Source organism: Euprymna scolopes, chromosome 38 (assembly GCF_053919585.1).
Source record: "Euprymna scolopes isolate OS-2025 chromosome 38, ASM5391958v1, whole genome shotgun sequence".
Classification (NCBI taxonomy): domain Eukaryota; kingdom Metazoa; phylum Mollusca; class Cephalopoda; order Sepiida; family Sepiolidae; genus Euprymna; species Euprymna scolopes.
In genome coordinates, this window is record NC_136519.1 from 35,167,921 (window position 1) to 35,191,336 (window position 23,416).

At 35.9% G+C, this 23,416-nt stretch overlaps 1 protein-coding gene across 10 annotated transcripts in view; it reads right to left on the minus strand.

The window, feature by feature from the left end:
* Window positions 1-23,416, minus strand: part of LOC145263133 (putative acyl-CoA synthetase YngI) — a 146,110-nt gene that overhangs the window by 73,234 nt on the left and 49,460 nt on the right. For 9 of the 10 annotated variants that reach the window (XM_080120085.1, XM_080120083.1, XM_080120086.1 and 6 more), the window contains one exon: window positions 1,178-1,473. In XM_080120085.1, coding sequence (XP_079976211.1) covers window positions 1,178-1,323 — 146 coding nt within the window. In that variant the 5' untranslated portion in view covers window positions 1,324-1,473. Of the gene's footprint in view, window positions 1-1,177; window positions 1,474-13,047; window positions 13,614-23,416 lie in introns of those variants that run through there. The other variant, XM_080120088.1, reaches the window with a different exon arrangement.

The window sequence follows — 23,416 nt, forward strand, 5'->3', positions numbered from 1 at the left end:
TTCCATAAAAATATAAAATATATCATATTCCATATATAAAAAAAAAGATTTTTATTGTTATTGTTTGTGTAACGGCGGATTTATTTTTTCAATATCCGGATAGAGTAACAGAATATATTTTTTCCCAATAATAACAATCAGCAAAACATGAAAATCACAAACACATTCCTGAGTAGGATTAATTATAAACGAGTAACGATTATACTCAAATAAATTTCGAATTGTTGTCAAGGTAAGGGTTCAAATAATTAACCACAAGCACGCTTTTTTTTTATTTAGAACTCATTTGGTTGCGGATATGTACGTTGGATGCTATCTGAATTGTAATTTATATTTTATATGCTGATTAGAAAAATCGTGAATATTAGCAATAATCATATGATTTTTTTAACGTGCGTGCATATCGATGAACGCGATTAAATTTGTTTTTCTGTCCGCTTAGTTCTAAATAGAATTTTTAAATGTATTACGCTTCTGTATAAGAATGTTCATCTGCTCGGCATGCTTAATTTTAACCTGCAGATTAAATGGACGCACACATTGAAGGGACGCTCAGATTAAATAGACGCGCAGATGTAATGGACGCGCAGACTAAATGGACACGCAGATTGAATGAATGTGCAGATTGAATGAATACGCAGATTGAATGAGGTAGACGCGCAGACTCAACGGTCGTACAGACCAAATGGACGCACACATATGAAGGACGCGCAGATGTAATGGACGTGCGGATTAAATGGACGCGCAGATTGTATAGATCTACAAACTGAATTGAATAGACGCGTCTTCTGAATAGACGCACAGACTAAATGGGTGCTCATATTGAAAGATTGCGCAGATTAAATGGACGCATGGATTGGGTGGACGCGTAGATTGGATGGGCGCGCAGATTTGATGGACGTGAAGACTGAATGGACGCGGAAATTGAATGGATGCACAACTGAATGGAATAGACGCGCTGCCTGAATAGATGTACAAAGTAAATGGACGCGCAGATTTAACGAACGTTCTGATGATTTTTATAAACGTCAACAGATTAAAATAAATCTGATCGACGATGTCCCCATCTCTTCTTGACTTCTTTAGTCAAGATTATCGACATCGTCAGAGTCATGGTTAGTAATGCCATGCCGATGCATAATTTTTAGATATTATTTTTAAGCGAAAATAAATTTACCTGGTGATTTCATATCTCTCCTCCTTGCTAAGATAAATTACAAAGGCAGTCTTATCCGGGTCTTCATCCGCCAGCTTCTTTACGCGTTCTGGAATGGTTTCGTAGACGTACGAAATGGTTCCGGGCTGGTGGAAATAGCTCTTCATCTTTAGAAGTTTATTTTGGCTCTGTTTCGCACGGGGGCACTTTCGTCTGTCTCTTTCCTGTGTCAATTCCTTCTTTAACCAATGGCTCAAGGCTTCAGATGGTATGGCTTATCTTTGTCACGAAGGATGGGAAGAGGTAATTGTCCGAAACTGAATTAAAAAAATAAAAGAAAAGAAAAGACGGGAATTAAAAAAAAAACACACAAAAATAAACAAAAATATAAACAAAAACAAAAAAAATGCACAAAAAAACAAAAAAAGAAAAACAAAAAAGAAAAACTAGCACACATTAAGCGTCAACAGAAATACTTTTGTGATACCAGGAAATGCCTATCGCACACAGCAAAGTCCATCTGTGGAGATTTGTTGCAATATTTCATAATGGGGTAGTTATTTAAATTGCTGCCCACATCAGCAATATTTGGCACAAGGCCGGAAATAGGGATCTAAGCAGACTCTCCTAAACGAGGGGCACACCTGCAATTGCAAAAATTGCCTGAGTAAACTCGTCGGCATTCCCCGGTCGGGGTGCCTCAGGCGACAAGCAATAAACTTGTCCCACCGAAAAGCTCGGTGGCAAGGCCTGGGAGGGTGGACCTCCTGGGTATTAACCAGGCGGTGTACCTCAGTTCGACAGGTGCTGGGCCGGTTCACGGCCCCTCACCTGTCGGGCTGAGTGTCAAGAATGGATCCTTGACGTGTATTACTACCCTGTCTCCCTCCAGCAGAAGCCGCTGGGAGACACATACCATCATAAAAGGTTCATAATGGGGTAGATATTTAATTGTTGCGCACCTCAGCAATATTTTGCATAAGGCCGGAAAGTGGGGATCCTAGCAGGCTCTCCTAAAAGAGGGGCACTGCTGCAATTGCAAAAATTGCCTGAGTAACCCCGTCGGCATTCCCCGGTCGGGCCGCTTCAGGCGACAAGCAATAAACTTGCCCTACCGAAAAGCCCAGTGGCAAGGCCTGGGAGAGTGGACCTTCTGGGTATTACCCAGGCGGTGAACCTCAGTCCGTATATTTTGCTCTGTGGATTCCAACTTGAAAACTGTCCACTGCGAACCAGTCACCTTCCAGGACTTGTGTAGAACAACGCACCATCGGAAACTGTTCTGAAGCTAAACATGGCTTACACTTGTAGAAGATTAATTAGGAAAAATAAAATATGACAATAAAAAGACAGGCTGATTGATTGAACGTTATAGACAAAGGACAATTAGTTCTCTAAAGTGGTTGATATCGACGAAGGAAGTAATCGAATAACAGAGTGTTTATGGGCAATTTCTGGTAGTTTATCGTTATAAACATTTTCTCACCTGCGGCAATTATTTATCTCTACATATTTTTTTATAGGGTATTGTTGTCATATTTGGTTTGTTGAATCTCGGTCCTATTTAAGGGTTCTTGATAAGGCGCAGAAAAATATAAATAATTTAATTGACCCTCCCCACTCTTTTCTGCTCCCCTGCAACCTCCCTGTCTTTCTCTTTCTATCTATCGCCCTCAGATGCTACTTTGCTAGACTTGTAACAGTGCGCGTATGGGCAGGCGTGACAAAACTAGCAACAGATAAAGGATAGCTGCCTAGCGAAAATATTAGCAGCCGTTAAAGCCCTAATGCAAATTAGCAAATGGGTACGAGTTTGCGTCGCAAGAAAAGGAGAGAGAAAAAATACACTGCGTGATCGAAGAGAGAAGCAAGTGGCGGACCGGGAAAGATGGACATGTAAAGTCAAGAGCGAAGAAGCGCTGGTTGACAGCTGGCGCGAGGCGGTGATGGGGAAAGACTTCTATAAAGCATTTGTGTGTGTGTGTGTGTGTATGTGTGTGTATGTGTGTATATGTCTGTGTGTTCATCTGTGTGTATGTGTGTGTGGGTGTATGTGTGTATGTGTGTATATGTCTGTGTGTTCATTTGTGTGTATGTGTGTGTGTGTGGGTGTATGTGTGTGTATGTGTGTGTACGTGTGTGTGTATGTGTGTGTATGTGTGTGTATGTGTGTGTGTTTGTGTGTATGTGTGTGTATGTGTGTGTGTTTGTGTGTATGTGTGTGTATGTGTGCGTGTTTGTGTGTATGTGTGTGTATGTGTGTATATGTCTGTGTGTTCATTTGTGTGTATGTGTGTGTGTGGGTGTATGTGTGTGTATGTGTGTGTACGTGTGTGTGTATGTGTGTGTATGTGTGTGTGTTTGTGTGTATGTGTGTGTATGTGTGTGTATGTGTATGTGTTTGTGTGTATGTGTGTGTATGTGTGTGTGTTTGTGTGTATGTGTGTGTATGTGTGTATATGTCTGTGTGTTCATTTGTGTGTATGTGTGTGTGTGTGGGGGTGTATGTGTGTGTATGTGTGTGTATGTGTGTGTGTTTGTGTGTATGTGTGTGTATGTGTGTGTATGTGTGTGTGTTTGTGTGTATGTGCGTGTGTTTATTTGTGGGTGTATGTGTGTGTGTGTTTGTGTGTGTATGTGTGTGTGTTTGTGTGTGTTTGTGTGTTTTTATGTGTGTATGTGCGTGTGTATGTGTGTGTATGTGTGTATGTATGTGTGTGTATGTATATGTGCGTGTGTGTATGTGTGTGTGTGAAGGACTTTTGCAATATAGTGAAATGCGTTGTTTTGGAGGAACCACGAATAAATGCATTTCATTTGCATAAAAAAAATGAGTCCGATTTTTATTTCTTTCCTTTGTTTGTTTGTCCTTGTGACAATACCTACGTCACACACTCAGTCTTTTATATAACTACTATTATGACATGTGAAGGTTGAAAACACACGGAGAAAAATGATATGAGAATGATATGATGATCGTGTAATATGAGTCTAGGATCTGGTGAGCTCAGATAAAAATTAAATCTGAACAGTGTAAGGAAATATGTGCAAGAAAAGAGGATTTTGATAGTATGTTGATATTGAGCGACTAAGTGGGCGTACTTAAGTAAGAGCATGTTATCAATATTACGTATTATCAATATGACATGTTGTCAATATGACATGTTATCAATATGACATGTTGTCAATATGACATGTTATCAATATTACGTGTTATCAATATGACATGTTGTCAATATGACATGTTGTCAATATGACATGTTATCAATATGGCATGTTGTCAATATGACATGTTATCAATATGATATGTTATCAATATGACATGTTATCAATATGACATGTTATCAATATGATCTGTTATCAATATGACATGTTATCAATATGACATGTTATCAATATGACATGTTATAAATATTACATGTTGTCAATATGACATTTTATTAATATGACATGTTGTCAATATGACATGTTGTCAATATTACATGTTATCAATAGGACATGTTATCAATATGACATGTTATCAATATTACATGTTGTCAATGTGACATTTTATGAATATGACATGTTATCAATATTACATGTTGTCAATATTACATGTTATCAATAGGACATATTATCAACAGGACATGTTATCAATATGACATGTTATCAATATGACATGTTATCAATATGACATATTATCAATAGGACATGTTATCAATATGACGTTTCGTCAATATGACATGTTATCAATATGACATGTTGTCAATATGATATGTTATCAATATGATATGTTATCAATATGACATGTTGTCAATATTACATAGAGAACCGAAAGAATACTCATTATTACAATGTTGATTTCTAGTAGTATTCAAGCTTCGTATGAACGAATATTACAGTTTAATTTGTCGCCGCAAAGTTGTTCTTATGATAATAAGACCTTCATTATCCAATATATTCTCTACTGTTTTCACTAGTCACCTTCTTATTTGTATTGCTTGGAGCATGCGTCAAGTGTCTTATGTAACAAGAAAAAATGGCGGCCACTTTAAAGTATTAGATGAAACATAGATCTATGAAGGTATTAATATCATTGAATTATTACCGGCGATATATTTAACTATGATATTCGTTTATATCCTGACTCTGCCTCATCCGTCATATTCACCGGACCTCTTGCCCACTGATTACCACTTTTTCAAGCATCTAGACAACTTCCTGCATGAAAAATACTTAAGAAGCCGAGATTATGTGGAATCAGTCTTTAATTACTCCATCACTTTCAGAACTCCGGATTTCTATGCTAATTCTCGTTTGAAAAAATGTGTCGATTCTAATGGTTCTTCTTTCAATTAATAAAGTTTATTATGAAAGGAGTTATGATCTTTTAAACGTAAACATAAAAAACAACATTTTTACACCAACCTAATATATGCATTTTTGTTTTATTTAATTATGTGTACATATATATTTGCATAATAACAATTAAGTTAGACCTACATACATTAGACTTTAATGCTTTCGCAACTATCAGTGTAAGGTAACAATTTCTGCCTGTAATATATATATATATATATATATATATATATATATATATATATATATATATAAAAGTGAACGTGTCTGTGTGTCTGTGTGTCTGTGTACATTTCCCTACGCAATAACTCTGTCAATTTTTAGTCTATAGACTCAAAATTTGAAATACCGGGTACTGAGATTTGGGAAAATCGATGTGACGGGTGTCAGCCAGAAATTTTGCTGTTAAGGGGTCAAATTCCAACGATTTGACCTTTAAGAACTCTACCAAACTCATCCGACAATTTTGGGTCTAGACACTTGAAATTTTAGATATAGGTTCCTTGAACATGGATCTTACTTAATAAAGTGATTTGAGCCCGAAACAATAAATTTTAAGGGGTCATAATAGGGGTCAAAGTTTTAACCATTTTTTTTGTTTTTTTGCTTTTTTTGCACAGCATACACCTCCAAACACCCGAGCAACGCCGGGCACCCCTGCTAGTATATATATATATATATATATATATATATATATATATATATATGCAGACAAGTAGGCGGGACCACTTCACGTCGAAATCTATCTGGCCGGGCTCCTTGCACTAACCAATATGAGTCTCTCTTTCTCTCTCAAGATCGCCCTATCTTCAATCAACTGCTTCAGATCTTCAGGATCGCAGTTGGCGTCATGTGCAATTTGATGAATGTACGTGGATCTAGGTCGTTCTATGCTCATGCGCCCGTACTCTGCGTCCGTAGTCTATAGCAATACATTTCTCACCAGGTTCTTTTGCTCGCTCACCTGGTAGTTAGCGAACAAATCGTAGACGTCGCTCCCTAGTAGTAGTAGATATGGCTGGTAGGTTGCCATAAAGTTGCTGCTTCGTGGGATCACTTTTCTAAGATATATTTAACAGTTTGTAGCATACGGATGTTCATGCCGTCTAGCTTTCTTTCCAATCTTTTGGTGAGTGTTCAGGTTGTAGCAGTTGTAAACAAGTGCAGAATCCACCACTGCTCTGACTAACTGCCTTTTCAGTTTTTCATTTAGCGTTGAAGTCCATAGTGACCGCACGTTGGAATACGGTTGGAAAATGGGAGAAAGTGATGAAGATGTATTTTAAATAAAGAAGGACGAATAAAGACAAGGCCATACATCATAATCATGTTGACATACTGGTTCCTGCTAGATCACTGAAATTAAGCGATGTTGAACCTGATCAGTACCAAATGGATAAATATTTAGGAATACCAGATGCTGTTTGTGCTCTCTGCTTATCTCGGCATTGTTTCGAGACGTCATGAACTTCTCCTTGCTACCAGAATCAAGCAGTGCCGATTCAGAAGAGGTATGGTTGAGATTGCGCAACCCTTGTTTCACAGTTATACGCGTATTATAGAGGGGTTTCTATTGTCACGCGTATTATAGAGGGGTTTCTATTGTCACTCAACACAGATCAGAGGCGATATTAAAAGATGTCAAATAAACGATAGCATATCAAACAAACAATAAAAGAAGTGATCGCAAATTCTTTACATGTAATTCTTTTTGTATTATTATTCATCGGACTACTGTTCTCACTTTGAGTGTATTTTTCACAACGTTTCGGTCGATATAAACTCCGACCTTCTTCTGGTGTATCTTGTCGAACTCGGGAATGTTTCCGTCGAACTCGGGAATTTCCACGGAATTTCGAGCGGAATCCTTTATTTACTTCACCGGGGGGGGGGGGGGGGTAGCGTGCTCTTGTTCCGTCAGCAATTACTGGATAGAGGTCCTAAGTAATTCGCAAATGTATATTTCGGTCGCCCACACTGAGACTGAACCTTAAACCTTCAGGAAAATATTACTTTTACAATTGACTTTTTCCCCAGTACTTTAACCACTCCGCCACGGGTCCTTGCGGACAAGATACACTTGAAGAAGGTCGACCGAAACGTTGTGAAAATCACACTCAAGATGAGAACAGTAGTCCCATGAATAGTAATACAAATAACCAATCCTCATCTCGAAAATTCAGAAACGTAATTCCTTTTATTCGGGCGTTTTTTATGGTTCACTCTGACGTTCTTTAAATTATTCACAGAAATATTGGCACAATTCTCATCAGCAGATTTAGAAATCATTCAATATATTAGGCAGGATTTCAAATTATGTATTTTCAAATAAGTTTTCGTTATAATACCTTTACTTTATATATCATTTTAAAGAGCGTTCTTCGCTCAAACTAATCGGTTAAATTGCAAGTATGTTTTCTTTTTCGAACTTTGAATACAAGGTTGAAAAAATAGCAAATTCGCACACTTTTCTTATTTTAATTCAAGCTAGGTCGAAAAACATCAACGAAGCGTTTGGCCCCTACTGAACGCACAACACAATGGTGGTTTAAGAAATTTCCTGGTCGTGACGAGAGTTTTGAAAATGATGAAAGTAGTGATCGGCTATCAGATGTTGACAACGATCAATTAAGAGCCTTAGTCAGAGCTAATCTGCTAAACTGCTCGAGAACTTGCTTTCAAATTAGGACATTTACAACAATTTCTAACCACTTGAGAAAGATTGGAGAGACAAAAAGCTTGATAAATGGGAGCCTCAAGAATTGAGCGACAACCAAAAGAAAAGCTGTTTTGAAGTGTCATCTTCCGCCTTTTTACTCAACAACGACCCGTTTATAGATCAGGTTGGTACTTGAAATTAAAAGTAGGTTCTTTACAATGACCTAGGACGCTCAGCTCAGTGGTTAGACGCCGACGAAGCTCCACGACACTTTCCGAAACAAGAGTTTCACCAAAAGAAGGCCATACTAACTGTTTGGTGGTCTGCGATCGGTCTAATACATTACCGTTTTTTGTAATGCAGGCGAAACCATTACGTCAGATAATTTATAAACAAATAGATGAAATGCATCAGAAACTTTGATCAAATGCAGCATTAGTTAACAGAAAAGTCTAATTCTCATGCATGACAATCCCCAACCGCACGTTATTAAACCGGCCGTGCAAAAGTTGAACGACACTCTGCCTCATCCGCCATACTCTCCAGATCTGTCACCTGCAGACTGCCACTTTCTCAAACATGTCGACAACTTTCTGCGTGACAAATGCTTTAAAAGACTAAGCGATATCAAAAATACCTTCAGCGATATCATCGCCACTAGAACGCAAGCTTTTTACGTTACTGGCATAAATACATGTGATTAGCGTTGGCAAAACTGTGTTGATTCTGATGGTGCTTATTTCGACCAATAATTCAATAATTTTTTGCTTGAACCGAGATATGTTCATCTGAATCTAAAAGTTAGAAACCACATAGTTAACAGACCAGAAAAATACATACAACCAATATTTTTTTTTTTTTTACTAAACGCAAGAATATTTTATTCTATACCGAACTCTATGGATTTAAAGTTCTGAAATTTTAATCTATTTATTACAGAATTTGTTTCCGATCTTCGTATAGCGTTAAAAAAAATAGCTTCACCCATGCGGCCATGAGTTCTGAGATAGTGAAACTCTTTTTGGAACAAAGAAACTTTTAAACAGTTTCACTAAGTTATAAAAATTCTCACAAGTTTCCTATAAGATTCCAATAATGTCTCTCATTTGATCGCTGTAAAGAACTTACATAATTATCTTCCAAACATTTTGCAACAGATTTGACCGTGCTTAGGATCATTATCAATAATTAGAAAAGACAATAAGCTCCAAAATCAATTTCCACAGAGTTTGTTGTTAATTGATGACGTCATCCATTTGTGACCTCGCTAATTATGAACGTTCATTGACAGGCAAAATGACGTTATCTATCTGTGACGTCGTACATTCTACACACATACTAATAAGCAGCAGTTTAAACAGACAGCTCCCTAAAAGAAGAGCACTGTGACGTACAAATATGCCTGAGTATTCATATCGGCATTCTTCGGTAGTGGCGCCTCTGGTGATTAACAATAACCTAACACCATTTTTTTTCATTAAAAATTATTAAAAATATTTATCTGAAATGCCCTTCCCCCCAATTTTAGAAGTTTCTTTTTAGGGTTCCAGTTTGTGAGAATTTGTCTTTAGCAAGAGCCGGTGCTAAAGAAGCATTAAAAAAAACAAAGTTGTTGTTTTGTCAGATTTTAAAAAAAAGTGTGTTCTTCTAGTAGAGTTTACTGTCCCGCGGGAAGAAAGCATAGAAGCTGTAAATGAACGCAAAAACGAGCGTTACGAATACCTTCGATTTTAGAGCGTAGAGAATGGCTGATCGATTGTTGCCCATTGAAGTTAGATGTCATCTTTTTGTGGGGAGTTCCGTGTTTTCTTTACTTACTAAGATTGGCATACATGGCCAGGCTTTGAGACGTGCTTTGCAGCGTCTGCAGACAACGGTCCAACAAGCATCAAGTTGGATTTGGTCAAAGGCACAAATCCAGTCGATGAAACCAAAGTAGAACGTTTTCTGGTCGTCTAACAACAGACGCCCTTTTATCAAGAAAATTCGTTGAGTATTCAATTCTCTGCAGTAACATATGTGAACTGACTCTCGTTGTAAATACTTACAACCGATCGGGACTATCAGCCCCCCCCCATTACTCTGTTCGGTGACAAATGCTGCTGGTGGCATTAAGGGTGGCAGTACCGTGTTAGCCACCAAAACTGTGTTATCACTTTTGGTTTGCAGCTGATAACGATAGGGTAAAACATGTGCATTCGCACGTTGTATGCAAAAATGCTTTAGATAATAGTTAAATTTAGAGAGAGAGAGAGAGAGAGAGAGAGAGAGGGAAGAGAGAGGGGAGAGAGAGGGAGAAGAGAAAGAGAGAGTGAGAGGGGGAGAAACACAGAGAGAGAGAGAGAGAGAGAGAGAGAGAGAGAGAGAGAAAGAGAGGGAGGGAGGGAAGGAGGGGAAAAAGAGCGATATAAATTTTGGATGATAAACGCAAACAAAATAACTAGTTAAGCAACATATATTAAAAACACACACATTTTATACAAGCAGGGAGACCCGACTTTGTCCGAGATTTATGATGATCAACGAATGTTCCACGCTTCCACTACTTGTATTGTCATCGAAATCGATGAAATTGCCTATTCGTCAATCAAATCGATTGATTGCCTGCTGCATCCAGGAACTTACCGCGGTACACCGGGAAAAAGATTTACATTCCTCCCCGCTGCAACTTAGTCAACAATACATTGTACTCTACTTTGCACTGTAAAGCATCTACTCTAGATTTTATGAAATTATTTTTGAATGACTCCAATTAAAGTTCAAGATGCAAAAGTCAAGAATTATGGTTGGATTGTGCATTAAACAAAACATTCATTTCGAACGCGCTCCCTTCTTATCAAAGAAACTACTTCTGATTTTAAACTCTATGCCTTTCTTCTTGTGCGGTGATAAAACTTGTCAAATGTACCTGGCTGTATAAAAGTGTTAACTTTTGTCAGAATGCAACTGTTCTTTCTTTAATCAAGTTTGCATTTGTGTGAAATCTCATGAAAATCGGTCCAGTCGTTTTGGAGTCTATAGGAAACGAACTCACGCGCACAAAGTTCTTTTATTCGTTGGTTGAGGTATGGTTACAATGCAAGATTAAATATATAAGTAAACAATGTTTATTCACGCTTGCGTTATCTTGGGTGTTATTAGAACAACATTTTGGTCGCTGCAACCTGCGACCTTTTTCGGGTGTTGAAAACAGGCTTCTTTTTCTCTAAAAATGAAAAGAAGGTTGCCTCTGCATTACAAGAATTCGAACCGTGGGTTTGAGGGAGGTAACTTCACCAAAACAACAACATTTTTTTTGGAGTCCCCTCCCCCAGCATTGTGTTTAAAAATAATAATAAAAATACGCGTGGGTATCGATACTCTGTTTCGTAAAACATTTTTTTTTCACTAATATTAACAATTAGTATGGATATCCCGAAAAATTGAGTCGTAGGAAAGCCTTTTCAAAATATCTTTGTGACCCTTGAAGATTGAACCTTCTTTATGATCTACGGATCCACCCTCAAACCCACGGTTTGATATCTTGTAATGCAGAGCCAACCCTCTTTTCTTTAGTAGGGAAAAAGAAGCATGTTTTCAACATCCGAAGAAGGTCACAGGTTCCAGCGACCGAAATGTTGTGCTAATAACACTCAAGATGAGAATAATAGTCCGACTAATCAACATAACACAAGCATTCACATCTCATCTAAAAAATTCAGAATTGCAATGTTTATTCATATTTTGTAGGTTCTTGCAGAACAAACAGGATTCGTTAGATTAGTTTAATTTAAAGGCAGTGACTTATCCACTCAATCATACAAATTATATTACAAATTATACAAATTATATACAAATTATATTTGACTATCCTGGGTGCCCGGCGTTGCCCGGCGTTGCCCGGCGTTGCCCGGCGTTGCCCGGCGTTGCCCGGCGTTGCCCGGCGTTGCTCGGGTGTTTGGAGGTGTGTGTTGAGGAAAAACAATTTGATAGGCAGGCAGGCTCGAACACGTACCGCGAAGGAGGCAAAGGAGGTGAAAAAAAACCCCAAAACAAAACAACAAAAAACAAACAAAAAAACCCTGTTGTGCCCATCTCCAAACCGGAAGTGACATAGGTTTAAATAACGGCTAGTCAAGCGAAAAGACGGGGTGACTTTCGAAAATATCAGCTAAAAAAGCGACCCCTCCCTATATAGAAAAGAACCCAGTTTAGAGTAAATGAATTAATGTCTTTAGCTGATTTTTCGATATTTGTCGTCCGAAATTTCGGGCTTCAAAACGACTCCAATCTTGTTAAAATCCGTCGCCTCTGTCGAAAGTTTTAGGCAGACATACATACATACATACATACATACATACATACATACATACATACATACATACATACATACACATACACACACGCATACACACACACATATATATACATTTAAACAGGCGGGTGAGATTTGTATTATTAATTAACAGAGGTTACCCAGCCGTAAAATATACTTAAATATGATATTTTAATTTATGCAGATTTTGTAGTTATCATTATAGATTCCATTTTCTATCGATTATTCATATTATATTGTACCCAATATATAGTCGTGATTTCAATAGTAAAACAAAAAATATTACTGGGGTGCCATCAGCTAGAATCGAAATCGGAACCAAAATTTATAGAAGTCTAGCTTGAGACGTCAGTGATTCAGCCATTGTACCTTTGGATAAAAATTAATGAAGATTAACGTACGAATGAATATAGATTTGGGCATGCGTAAAAGAGCAGTTTAAGTCGACTTACGCTTGCCAAGTTCTTATTTCTTACAATTTTGACCTCTTAGCAACTATTTTAATCGGGTAAAAACCCATAAAAATGGGCCACAAGAATGCAATCATTTCTTTTTATATTCTTTTTTCTTTTTCCTTACCGTGATGTTTTTCGCACACGTCTCGGCATCTGCATACGCGCGTCCGCGCTCTGTTGAGTAAATCTATGTTAATTCAATAAGTAACATTTGTTCTGGTCGCTGTGAGTATTCGGTGAAATGTCACCGTCGACATTCGTCGGTAGCCCCCCCCTCCAGGCGAATAGCAATAATCTAAGCTCTTCTGAAGGTATATGACGGTATGGTTGTGATCTGCATAAGTGACCAAGCAAAACGAAGGCGTCATCTTCTCACGAATGACCCAGACAATGTCAGACCGATTGCAGATCGCATATTTTCGACTGATATGACACCTTGTGATGATTTATCTAAAGTTTGTCCTAGAAATCAGGTTTCACATTACTGAAGCAGGTTTCTGTGTCTCACATGCCTGGAACGTGACGTTTATTTAACTCATTTATAGTGTTTATTTTCAAATTCAGTTATCTTATATCCTTTCTGCATTGTGCAAAAATAGATAAAAAAATAAACTGGTACAGCCCTTATTTGCTTTCATTATGTTTGCGTTTTTATTATTTATATACTAGCATGTAACTTCTTTATGTCTTTATTATTATTATTATTATTATTATTATTATTATTATTATTATTATTATTATTATTATTATTATTATTACACACACACATATATATAAATATATATATATATATATATATATATATATATATATATATAAAATGGGTTAAGAAATTCCAACGAAAGAAAGATGTATATTTAAATAAGGGAGTAGTCACCAACAATGTGTATTTTTTAACATTATTTTATTATTCCGTGTCTTGGTTTTTCATTGAGAATTATGTTTGGATCATTGTAATAATGTTTTTAAGTCATTGAAATCGTTTTTACGAGCGTTTCAGACGGTCTGTGATGCGTCCTCGTCAGAAATTATTTTCAAATGTGTTGGAGATGTAAAAATGGCGAATAATACACACTTACAAGCCTCCACCCCTTGGAAAAACTTCAAATTAACTACGAAAATCGCCATTTTCGGAATAATAAAATAATGTTAAAAAATACACATTGTTGGTGACTACTTCCTTATTTATATATATATATATATATATATATATATATATATATATATATATATATATATACTAGCATTTAATTTTCTTATTTCGTTGCTGATGTTTTCCTTACATTCCTGAAGGGTTTGCGGTTTGATGTTTCGAGGTCTGCCAAGTTTTCCTAATAGGGGAGTTAAATCGCAATCCACACACACACACACACACACACACACACACACACACATATATATATATATATATATATATATATATATATATATATACTAGCGTTTCAGCCCGGCGTTGCCCGGCGTTGCCCGGCGTTGCCCGGGTGTTTGGAGGTGTATGTTGAGCAAAAAAAAGGGTTATTTTTTTTTAATTCGACCCCTATTATGACCTCTTAACATTTATTCTTTTGGGCTCTAATCAAGTTATTAAGTTAGATCCATGTCCAAGGAACCTATATCTAAAATTTCAACTGTGTAGACCAAAAATTGTCGGAGGAGTTTGGTAGAGTTCCCAAAGGTCAAATCGTTGAACTCTGACCCTTTAACAGCAACATTTTTGGCTGAAAATGGATCGCATAGATTTTTTCAAATTTCATTACCCTGTATATCAAATTTCGAGTCTGTAGACTAAAAATTGACAGAGTTATTGCGTAGGGAAATGTACACAGACAGATAAACAGACACACAGACAGACACACAGACAGACACACAGACACGTTCACTTATGCATACATATATATTTTTATTTATTTATTTTTTAAAAGTTTTTTTTTGAAATGTCGTTACTTTCAATGTATACCGTTTTCGTTTAACGGGTCTAGATTGTTATTTTAAAACCAGTCACCGTTAATTTTGAGTTAAGCTCAATGTCTCTATTTAATAGGGGCAGAGCATATATAGTGCAAAATTTTGTTGAAAATTCAAAGACTCACGTTTTCATTTTTATAACCTTCGTTTATTTCCTGGATTTTTTTCATTACAGCTGTTTCATTGATGAGTTGGTAATTTTAAGATTTATGCTTCCATATAAATATCCTGTCCCTACCAACTTCTTCAGATGTTTATCCATTAGATTTTTACAACAAAATGTATATTTTTAACATGGTGGACATCGTATTCGGGTAAAAGGATTTCCACAGCCATGCTTCCTCACTTCCTCCATCTTTTGGTGCTATGTAAAAATAGTTTTCCATTTTAACCCGTACTTTCGTATTTTTATTTTTTTATTTATTATTTATTTATTTTTGTTTTAATTTTCCCTTTTTTTCCTATTTGTTTTTTTTCCAATTATCATATAATTTTATATAATTTTATTCCTATATTTATGTGTGTTTATTTTAATATTGTTTTTTTTTTTGCTTGGTGTTTGAATACGTATTATATTACCCGATGCAGGGAGGTATATGCATATAGTGGTCTTTATTATGCAATGGGAAACGATGTTTACTACGTGAACTATGATGGAAATAAAATGTGAGATACAGTTAGAGATTGCTTTGTTGCCGGGATCGAATCTGCACTGATGATTCCCGAAAGAATTAAACACTAGTGCCCGTAGGTATTTAATAGTTATTATAGTAATTTATTATGTCAGCTGCTTTAAGAAACTCGTTTCTTATCGTTGAGCACTTTCAGTTGAAACAAAGTCGGTCAATTTAGCTCACATGTGCCAATCATCATATAATGATTAGATCACTCTAAAATAATAAATATTTAAATGCCAAGAATATTTCCCGCGGTTAACGGTGGCCGAATGGATTTGGGTTCTTGCTAATGGAGTCAGAGATGCCTGTGTTGCCGGGTTCTATCTATTGACCGCTGTTGATCGTGACACCCTGCACTGATAATTCCCGAAAGGATGAAACATTAGTATTTGTTGGTATTTAATAATTATTATAGTATAGTATATATATAATTTTGTTTAAACCCGTTGGAGATTTCTTGAGATTTAGTATATTTTTAGTATTACACAAGGATGAAAAAGGCTGAGAAAAGATGATATATCAAGTTAGGTATGTGTATGTCTTCATATCCTTTTATGTATGGGATTTATTTCTAAACAGATTAATTTATTAGTCCGATTGTTGTAACATAACTACTGGATGTACCGGTTGATAATGTGTGCAATATTTAATTTGATTTACTAGACAAATAGGAGATGGGTGCCTTGCGTGAAAGTTCAGGGATTTTCGATTTTTCTTTTTGACATTTTTACATCCGGCATTAAACGTCACTATCTCGCAATTTTCAGTTTCTATGAACTATTTTAAAGGATATTGGAGGATATTGAAGGGTATTGAAGGAAGGGCAAATTACGTGCACACCATTTCATTTAAAAATTTAAATATTTCAGATTTGCATTGATTGGTTGGTTGGTTGTTTTTGTTTTACGGCATATCAACCCTTTTCGGGTTATTTAATGCCGAATCCAAAGATTTTGAAGAAAATTTTTTTAATAGAATATATTTGTTGTTTTCAAGTCGGTTTCTATTTAACCTATAGTTGGGACCCTAACAGGTACTACCACTCCGATCAGAGTGGACCTGGGAGCAATGGTAATTGAAGGGTGGCTCCACACTCCCCAAAGCCCACAAGCTGGGGCCTCACCACTGGATATAGTTTAAGGTCATATCCAGGACCCCCATTGAGGGACTTTTACCCTCTGCAGGAGGGTAGTCGGTGTATTCTAATGCCCCACCGACAGGGCCGAGATTTGCATTGAATTTCGTCTATAGTCATTAGATATTCCCTGAATTTAAATTTCTTCTGAACAAGCTTTTATCCAGTTCCTAAACCTCTTTACCTGGATTCCTACTAGCGGATGTCCTTTTCCAAGATTCAGGGTATGCTTGCCAGCGTTCAATAGATTGAAATCCACTTACTGTAGAAAAAAAACGGATATATTTTTTCTGTGTGAATCTAGCATTATCACTGTATGGTTCTATTGATAATCGAACAATTACAGTTAAATCGAATATGATCTCCAAATTCGATCTCCCACGTGGAATAAGTGTCTACATTTAAGGTAGATGTCCACATAACAAGGACATTTTCAAAGAAGACCTAGAATTGCTTCACACGTGCTCACAGTGTATAAACGCATTCATCTTTGCAATCTATCCTCTAATAAATGAACGAAATACTATCGTTAAAAGTATCTCTGAGAAAAGTGACCCTGTGGCACTATTTCATAGTGCCACTGGTTGTTGTTGTCCCATAGCCAGGAGGTGATTTAGTCGGGCGCGGAACGACACAGAAAAAAAGGACCACAATGCAATTTCGACGATTCCCTTCCTCTTTAATCTCGGCAGCCATGAAGTGAGGACGTTTTTTTCCCTCTCTGTAAAAGAGCGAGGGACTCCCTTCTTCTTCCCTAGTAGTTAGTTACAAGGGTAGTTAGCTGAGTAGTTAATTTCAAAGTGAATTCAAAGTAAATTGTTATTGTTGTAAATAGTAAAATATTGTATTATACTTAACGTAAAGTGGTTACCGTTCTCGGGACGTTTCATAACAAAGGTTAATTTTCCCGAGTAAACCAGCGTTGCCATTGATATTTTACTTTCCACTCAAACAAGACCGATTATATTTTTTCATAACGTTTTGACTTACTATCTAGCACCCCATCTGGTACTGGCCAGGCTCAACGTTGCTTAACTTCGGTGATCTGGCAAGAACCGGTGTGATAAAGTTATTGTGCGTTACTTAAATGCAAGGCGCTGTATGCACCACGAGGTAAAATACCAGGTTGAGAAACTGGCGCGGTCTATCCTTTTTATCTCGAGGATAGATGGGACTCTCTTAAGCTATGGTAGGCACCCTATCTAGTGATAGCGTCACGATAAAAATACCCTTGATAGCCCTGACGAAGCATCAAGTATTCAGCTACAGATAAGATTTGAATTACACTACAAACTCTTGTAGTGAGTTCAATCTCGGCTACTGCCGCGCTGGATGGATGGATCTAGCACCATTGTTGATAAAAGTACCTGAGGATTAGGGTGGCTAAACGGTTAACGACACGTACTGAAAACGTGAGTGTGCCAAGTTCTAGTCGAGTCTGTTCCACATAAACACCTTTTTTTTTTTACAAATAAGTTACCTTTTATCGAGGCCCGGAGGTCATTTGAGGATAAAGGTTAAAGAGCGTTCGGTAGTCAATGGGACAATGTCATAGTAATAGTTAGTAGTGGAAATTTGATAAATTGGATTGCTTGAGGGGACGGTTCATCAGGTACTTGTTTATGTTGGACTTGAAGATGACCATATTATAGTAGGCAAACGGAACAAAGTTCCACAGACGTGCAGTTCTAAGAAAGTTCTTGGACTCTACGTTTAGGTTTGGACATAGATAAAGAGTAGGGAAAATTATTGATAGCAGTTTCAGTTAGACGAATGTTTTTCGTGAAAGTTTGGCAATAGGGGCATAGATTGGAGCTCAGACGAGCACCTGCTATAAAAATAACGTTAGAGCAGAGAGAAGCTCACAACGTCTCTTCTGTGGGAAAGATATTGAAAGGAAGAGACTTTCATAAAAAACTCACATTTAACTTGGTGTCTAACCCACAGGAGAAGAAGTAAGAAAATACTCGCGTATCCGAGGCTGGCGGACAATTTACAACCCTCCTTGGTCTTTTTCTGACAATATGCCCTGAATAGCGCCCATTCATTGCTCTGTCTCTGCTAAGATCTTCCAATCACTAAGTTGTTTCAGTTAAGATGCAAAGTTCAAAACTACGACGATGTCCCTTTTCCATAGCAGAATGTATATAGATACTCGAGATCTGATTGGGACATATTCAGATGTTCTATACGGGACATTTCTCTAGGCTTCGGAATATCCAATATAACTGATTGGTTAATCAATAACATTGTGATTTCATAATATTCAAACAGAAACCAAACAAAGTCTTGCGAAGTTCAATGTAACCGACCTCATATACCGCAAGTAAGACCGATTAGTTCGATTAAGCAGAGGAATAGAAATAGAGAATTAAAGAAATTTATAAAGATGGCAGTAGTTACAGCTATTCATAAACAGCATGACGCCATCACAGAAAAGAAAAGAAAAGAAAACCAGGTCTAAAATATCAATGGACCTTATTCCTAATCTTCCACAAGAACTAAATGAATATGTGGTTTACTATGTATAAAATGTAATATTGAAACACTGTATTCACTATTTATCTATCTCTCGACGAGGACAGAGTTAAACATAACATCTGCCCAACTGTTCCAAAAGGCATTCTGGATTACCAAAAAATAAAAATTTTCCTGAGGTAAGATCTCTCCTTCACTGACCGAAGACAACATATACAGTGTAAAATTAGAGCAGATACTAAACTTTGATCTTAGCCATATTATTGGATTATTATAGTGCATATATTAGAGATGACTTTTATTTGGTTCTGTTCAGTGCTGCAGGGTCAATAAAAATTTGTCATCGACATCATAACGAATCTATATTAGTATAGCTCTGACCATTTCCTGGCGGTTTCATTCAGTTTCGTGATAATCTGAGTATCAATGTATATTTATGTCTCTCAAGATAGTTTCAAAATAAATCATTCTAGGCTAAGATTTGGACCATGAAGTGCCCACTCAAAATCAACATTTCTGTGGCCCAGAGTGTCTTGGACGAGTATAATGTTCTGCAATAAGCTTCTATAGGTATTGAATTGTTGCTCTTGTTTTTTTTCTACATTCGAGTTAAAATGCCCCCCCCCCTAAAAAAAAAACCAATCTCAAATCTAAGTTTATTTTTCTGGATTTCATTATATCTTATCACTGTGAATGAACCAGAAATATAAAATTCCACAAAATAAAAAAAAAAGACAAAAAGCAACACATCTTGCTTAAGAAACGGTGGGCATGACGGGCGTTTCAATACATTACCACTCAGAAAAAAATAAATAAATAAAAAGGCTAACGCAATGTTAAACTCGTTTTATTTCAGAACATATTTGACTTTTCTAATCGGATATGTATTCAAAGATAATCTACGAAAAGATATCCGAATAGACATACAAAAAATATGTCTGCACAAGTTTAAAAACGCACTACACAAAAATGTAAAACATACAACTGCAAACGATACTTTATTTATCTCCACTGGTGTTCCAGTTTTACATCTCACTGCGTCTAACCTCATTACTGAATAGTATGAATCAGCGAATTACTATATATATATATATATATATATATATATATATATATATATATATATATATATATATAACTACTTCATTTACTCACATAAATTTAATATACGAAAGTATAGATTTATGCGTAAACTTTAAGTATTTACTTTAAAAGTGCTCAATACGTAGGTAGAGCTAGTTAGTAATTTATAAAATATATATGGCGATTAAGCTACACTAGATATTCTGCGTTTTTTTGTATGTCTACTCGGATATCTTTTCGTAGATTATCTTTGAATACATATCCGATTAGAAAAGTCAAATAAGTTCTGAGATAAAACGAGTTTAACATTGCGTTATATTTTATAAATTATATATATATATATATATATATATATATATATATATATATATATATATATATATACTAGAAGGGAGACTCGACGTTGCCCGCAGTTGAATATATAAACAAATATTCTCCACTTATAACATTTTTATTTTCATTGATATCGGTGAAATTGCCTATGTTTCAGTCAAATCGATTAATTACCTGCTTTAGTCGGGAACCCACCGCGGTACACCAGAAGGAAGCTTCACATGTCTTCCGGCTGTGAATTAGCCTACAGCACATTGTAGCTTAAATTGCACGGTAGAAAACTAACTACTGATTTTATAAAACTACTTTCATACGATGGCGTGAATTAAAGTTCAATATGCAAGTTGAGTATCACAGTTCAATTGTGTTATCCACAGAAACATTGAAGTCATTTTATATATGAGTAGAGATGCATACAGGCATATATATGTAAATAAAATAAATAAAAATAAATAAATTAAATAAATGAAAAATAGAACTTATCAATAAAATAGACGGAAAATGAATTCGTCATCAGAAAACGAAAAAAATAACCCTATAAACCAAAGATAAGGAAGTAGCGAGGGTATATTATTACTTCAGACCAAACCAAAAACTTAGGCCAATAAACAACCCCCAAGTTAAAAGAATACCAACACTTCCCTGCTGCGACATCTTAACCACATGAGATCGTACCCCTCTCCTCCCTTACCCCTACTCCCTTCCTTCACTGTACCTCCCTCCCAAACGCTTACTGCTCAAATTCACAAATTATACACACCACTTTCTTCTAGCGCGTAAACCACACCCGAATATCTTATAAAAACAAATGTAATTTTGAGTTTCGTTTCAATATCGCTTCTTTTTTGGTCTGATGAAGTGGTATCCTTGAATTGGGATTCACTGAAACATGTATGCACACATGAAACCAATACGGTTTATATAATAAACTTGAAATTGCATTGAAATACTCTTTAATAATCACGGGGGTTTCATTGGACTTAGACCTAGGAAACCAACCTATACAAGCATTATACACACACATTGTTTATTATTATAGAGCAAATTCTCTATTGATTATCAGATTGTAGCAAATATATAGTAATGATTTCAAATGTAAAAAAAAAATGGACGGATGCGATCAGCTAGAATAGAAACGAAAATATTTGCACTCAAGCCTGAGTTATCACCGTTTGAGCTATCGACGGATAGATCAGAAAACATTAAAAATTAAGTGACCCCGAACAAAAAATGTCTTTGCGCATACAGAGAGATAACAGGTTTAATACGTTCTTTTACCAGTAAATTTTACCAGCTAGAAACCAAATTTAATTTGTTTCACAGGTCTAAATCCCTTATATAGCAACTTTTAAGTGTGTGGACCAGAAAATGAGTGAGGAGTTTGGTAGAGAGTTTCCGCACACACGCACTCACAAGAGGACTTATATATTTATATGCATAGGTATATATAATACTTCCGTGTGCTAGAACGTTTTCATCTTAAATTCCACGCGATGATGGAGAATACAGAAACTATGCATAAATAGAATTCCGCGTATTAGTGATATGAAACCAATCACCTAAAAAGAAATCATAAAATAAATAATTAATTAATTAGCGCTCGTTTTTCAAAGGAATATGGAAATTAGTGAACATGCATGAAATCGATTGCATATACATGACTGAGTATATTAAAATGTTTGTTTGAATAATTTTTGAATAAGACAAATTAGGCTTTAATATCAATGTCAGATTAAGAAAAAAATTCAACTTTATATATACATATATATATATAATTAAATATATATATATATATGTGTGTGTGCGTGTGTGTGTGTGTCTGTGTGTGTTTGTGTGTTATATTCAAGCACGTCTGATTGAATACAACAGAGTTATTTTTTTCTGAATATCTTTTCCATTCGCCGAGTAGATTTTTTTAAAAATCAGCTGCCATGTTGAATAGAAATATACTAACAACATTTAATAACTAACAAGAAAAAAATAAACAAACTATAAAATAAGAAAATCGAAATTAAAACTAAAAATAATTCGCCCCTAACAATCTTGCACCCACCTTTATAACCCCCATCACCAAAAAACTATAAATACACAAAGCCTCAAAAAAAGAAAAAAGAAAAAGAAAAAAAACGAAAACGACAACAACAATCGCTCCTGATGATAATTGGACACACAAAAAAAAGCACTTGAGAAGAAAATGGCTGAACAACAACTTTTGGGCCCCATTTTATACAACATGCCAACTGAAATGAAAAAAGACCGCTCGGCGAATGGAAAAAGATATCAAGAAAAATCGGAAAAAAGAATAACTTTGTCGTGCTCAATCAGATGTCCTTGAATAATGACTTGCTGTCAAAATATACAAATATATATATATATATATATATATATATATATATACTAGCAGAAGTACCCGTCGTTGACTGGGTTCAAACACACTCTACAGAAAATGAACTGTGATTGATGAAAGTATGATAGGTTATGAAAAGGAGGGTATTGTAAAGAAATAGGTTTTGATACTCAAAAATTTTACCCGAAGCAAAATATGATGAAAGTAAAGATAATTTTCGCGAAAATATATTTTTTATATCAACTTTGTTCCCATTCGTAGCCAAGAGTGACCAACAAAATGATGTTTCCTTACAAAGAGAAAATGTTATATATATAATACTATAAATATACAAGAAATAAATGTTACCACAGTCAATAAACGTTACTTTTATGGTAGAAAAGTTCATTGTTTTGTAAAAAAAAAATTGATTGAAAAGTTCATTGTTTGTATAAAAAAATTTTTTTTTTAATTCACGAACCGGTGAAAAAAAATC